At 35.0% G+C, this 4,776-nt stretch overlaps 1 protein-coding gene across 1 annotated transcript; it reads right to left on the reverse strand.

Moving 5' to 3' along the window:
- Window positions 1-220: 220 nt before the first annotated feature.
- On the reverse strand, window positions 221-1,867 carry LOC131074405 (receptor-like protein 44). The gene has a single exon (XM_058011032.2). The coding sequence runs from the start codon at window positions 1,492-1,494 to the stop codon at window positions 676-678; it is 819 nt and encodes a 272-aa protein (XP_057867015.1). The 5' UTR covers window positions 1,495-1,867; the 3' UTR covers window positions 221-675.
- Between the last annotated feature and the right edge of the window lie 2,909 nt (window positions 1,868-4,776).

The following is a 4,776-nucleotide window of genomic DNA, read 5'->3' on the forward strand; positions in this document are numbered from 1 at the left end:
ACACTGAATATATCACCTATGACATTCATTGCCCGGATACTCAAGGCGCAATAATACCGCTGTTCTTGCAGCTTCTAGCAAGACAGAATTTGCAAAATGAAAAGCTAAAATAAATGAGATCACATTTTATTGCTCAGAAAGAAAAGTACTTGTGAATTTATTAACTAATATAAGCTCAAGGCCGTGCAGAAAAAGCTAGACATCTATAGATCAGCAACGCTTATCTACAAACCAGCAATGTATATATCTCAGTATGAAAAATAAATCCATTCTCTTACAACTGTTACAGAGTATAGTCCAGAACAGAGAGATGTGTTAGTAACTATAATATAATCTGCATATTATATCTGGCGGCCAGAAGCAATACACGCCCTCAAATACACAAACTAACTTGAAAAAAAACAGCCCATTAAATGCAAAGCAAAAAGGACTCTACAGATCAAATGTATTTAATTCGGGCTACTTCCATAGATCAATTGACGCAGACCACTCGTTCCCTTCGCCATAATGCTATTGCCGCTTGGGAGACTCGAACCTTCGACATACTAGTACACTGTAAGTACATTGTATTTCCAATTCGTCATAAAGAGAAACGATCCTTTACTCCGCCGGAGGTAAAGGGACTGGAACCCTGGTCGAACGGGGGCTCGATCTAGTGCTAGGGTTAGGGTTCAATTAATATTCGGGCATAAGCTGTGTGATTTTCCCTTCTTCCGCAGCCATACCCTGTTCCGTAACCCTTAGCCAAATACAAACGGCTGTAAAGCTCACAACCAGGCTGAGCAAACCGCTTCCCAGTCCGATCCCTACAATAGCCAGCACAGAAAGCCCGCGATTTTTCGGCAGCGGCAGAGGATAGCCGTAAAGCTTCTTGTTCCCCACAAATGAGCTCGCATTGAACCTCGGCAGGTTCACAGTTCGATTCACGAGCGTCGTAGGAATCATACCCTGCAAATCATTGTGCGAAACATCGAAGGTGCTGAGCCTCGCCAGAAGACCAAGCTGAGGCGGAATAAGCCCGCTCAATTTGTTGTTGTGCAGATCAATGACATTCAGATAAGCACAGGCCGCGAGCTGCGGGGGAATCGAACCCGAGAGCTGATTGACACTGAGATTCAGCACAGCGAGATTCACCAGAAACTGTGCTTCCGTTGGAATCACACCCGAAAGAAAGTTAGCCGAGAGATCGAGAGACTGCAAATTGGTACAGTTGGAGATGAAGGGTGAAATCGAGCCGGTGAGGCCGAAACCGGCGAAGCTGAGCTTGTAGACCCGCTCATTGTTGCAGGTCACGCCTTCGAGCTCGGAAAACGTACCGTTGCAGGGCGACTGTAGCTTTTGCTTCGTCCACTGTCTCAGCTTTTGGGCGGGGTCCTGAATCGAATTCATGACCCCTGAGAGGCAGGCTATGTCTTCAGGATCGACAGATGCATTGTGCAAATCAAAGCAAAAACAAAAAACCCACAAAACCAACAGTTTGTCCGGCTTGCCCATCGTATGGGATTCGAACTCTGGACGGTTGGGTTCTCAAAGCATCTGCATCAAAAATACCAAGAGAATAACAAGGTCGCTAAATTTCCTTCTTTTACCTCATTAATTTTTTTGGGTGGGTTTTCCAGGGATGGCGCTAAATAAAGCTCTACAGTAACCAGTATATTCTGATAAGATTTTACGGGAAGTGCTCATAATTACGCATCCTCGTGGCGTCAGTCAATGGACTGATTGTTTAAAGACCCGATGCACGACCCGGGTTTCGATCCCGGGACCAGTGGATTATAATTAAATTACACCCCCCTACAAACTCTCCGCCAGATGTGGCCTGTTTTTAGCTTGCGGTTCTATGGATAGGGGACGACGTTTGCAGATTTGTTTGTCCGAGATGCTTCGTGTGCCCCTAACATTAAAAAGAGATTCTTAAAAATTGTGTGCCCCTTCATAATTTTATTTTATTACCCAATCAAGAGAGACTGTCAACGTAGGATACCACAAAATAAACAAATCAGCTTACCAAAATAAAATAACTACATAATGTTATATTAGTGCTTACAAAGGTCAATTGATCTAAATGATTTAGATGAGTTTTTTTTTTTGTTTTTGTTTTTTAAGATGTTATTAAATATAAAAGAATATTAATTAGGAAAGAGTATCAAGTTATCGTTCATGTTCCATTCACTTAGTGCACACCCTATTCTTCAATGATTAATTTTAAAGAAATCAAAAAGAAGAAAATTAAAAGTTGGCTAATAAATTTCACCTCTAGTGCACGACTATTGGGCCATTTTTGCATGAATATTGATAATTTTAAGTTGGTGCATCTTTGACACTTTTAAATGTGTAATATTTTATCATTGTGTGCATAACAAATCCCATAATACACACAAGCCAAAACAATAGCTATAAGCAATTAAGTCGCATGTAGAGACAACAACAAAAAAAGTCATCAAAATCTTATGTACTGTTTAGAATATGTGGATGCAAAAAGTTAGGTATAAGTACGCTTCCCCTAATTTTGATAATTTCTTTCATAATTAATAACAATTAAATTTTAAAATTAATATTGAGTTGAGAAACATGTAATTGATAATTGAAATGGTAAATTTTGGAATGTAGAAAGATGTTATGTAAATATGTTTGATGTTCAAATTGAATGTGATGTTGTCTACTTCAGATTACTAGTTTCATCATAGGCTAGTCTTTGTGTTTGTTCAAGACACAAATGTGTGTTATTTAGTTTAAAAAAGGTTTGATCTTATTTGTGGCACCATAATTCTATTCCCAATTGTTGTTGACTTATATGTCTATATAGGTGTGAATGATTTCTTTTTTTAACTAATGTGGATTTGTTGTAAGATGAGTAGGGTATAAAACTTCTTTGACTCTTTGTCAAACCTTCTTGTTAATTTCACAAGATTTGAAGACATGATAACTATATATTTGTTTGTGTGTGTGAGAGTGTTGAGTGTCATTATTCTATATTATATAACTTTCATAATAAATATTTTTTTCTATGATCATATAAATTAAACTATTTACCGCAAAAGCTAATGCATGTATATTTTTAGTATTTTTTTTTATTGTTAATTTTTGAATTAGTATATACAAAAAACAATACCTATATTATTACATAAAATATTTCTCTTAGTATGTATATCATTTTTTATTTGAAACAATGATGTATATGTGAAATGCAATTCATTTTTTTGAGATTTTTTTAACAATATTTGTTATTTTTCTTAGCATCAACTTACTATATAGGAAGAAGGTGGGAGACGCTTATAAAGGATATCTAAATTTTTGGAACTAGCCAACTAAAATGGTAACAGATTGAAGGATGGTGGTCTAGGAACATCAACTTCATCATTGCTTGATGAGACCTAAGGAGTTTTTCTTCCACGAGTAGCAAAGAACTAGATAAGAATTCTCTCGTGGTTTGGTCTTTGACATCCATGGATATCATTTTATAAAGACAAAATTGAACTTGAAATCCTCAAAAGGTGATAAGGATATGCAAGTACTCTTCCTTAAAAATCCATTATGGAATTGTTTGTGCAATGGCTTATGCATTGATGCCTGACTGTATGAACTCTCCCCATATGAGCTACTCAATTATCCTTACATATAAGCATTAAACTTCATGTTTGTATGAAAAATAGGATCAAAGATACATGCTTTCAAAGAAATATATTCAAAGTTATCAAGAAATATCAATGCCCCATGCAAACTGGTAAAACATATCTCTTAAACACACATACCCAAGATGCAGTCATAATATATCAAGATTGAAGATGCTAAATTAACTCCTTAATAAATGTAAGTCAATAGAAACTCAATTGGAGAATTATCTAGAAGTATTTAAAAACATGTTAGATTTACAAAGGTTGAATACAAGCCAATATAAGATCTTATATAAATTGAGAAGACAATCCAACTATTTTTATAAACTCTTACCATATTAAGATATGAGGACCATGTTATCAATAAGAAGAATGAAAATCTAAACATTGTTAGTATGTCGAAGAAAGAAGTATGTGAGCTTATCAATATAAAGCACAAATAGAACGAACAAAATAACATTAATTTGTTAACACTAATAATGTATTGATGTAGTAACGAAATCAATAGAGACTAAGTAATTAAATGTTATCTTATAAAATTTAAATGAAAGACTAGAAAGTCTACAACAATAATACGCGAAAGCCTCTTAAAATTTGAATCATTTTTAGTAAAATTGAATTATTTTGTACAGTGTATGTCTTTTGAACTTCTACAATAAGATCAAAAACCATGTTATTAAGTAGAATGAAAAATTTCCAAATACCCACTTTATTAAATGCTGTTCAATAAATCAAAAAAATTGTAATTTAGAAAAAAATATAAATCTCTATAAAAATGCAAAATTTAAAATCAAAATTACATGTACCTGCATTTAAATCCATATCAAAGTAAATCACTTTCCTTTGTAAAGACTCTATCAACACCAAACCCCACCAACCCCTAGAAAAAATACAAGCACGATTCTATATGCTTGACTTCTTTTCATGTTTTCTAAAAGTACTTGATTCACTCCACCCAGAATGATGCTCAATAATTACTAATTAAATCTCAAGCCCAAAGTCGGCATGTTACACATCATTAACCAACCATTCTCCCGCTAAGCAAATATATATTTTAGCAGCATTTTCCAGACAAGTTAAGCCCTCTCCATAGAACCACGAGGCAACTTGATGATGGTTTGATTAGTTACCTAACATGCAACGAATGATGACTTAGATACAT

This window comes from Cryptomeria japonica, chromosome 3 (assembly GCF_030272615.1).
Source record: "Cryptomeria japonica chromosome 3, Sugi_1.0, whole genome shotgun sequence".
Classification (NCBI taxonomy): Eukaryota; Viridiplantae; Streptophyta; class Pinopsida; order Cupressales; family Cupressaceae; genus Cryptomeria; species Cryptomeria japonica.

Bases quoted from the DNA above. Each gene is read 5' to 3' on its own strand.
- LOC131074405 (XM_058011032.2), bottom strand. From the start codon at position 1,494: ATGGGCAAGCCGGACAAACTGTTGGTTTTGTGGGTTTTTTGTTTTTGC.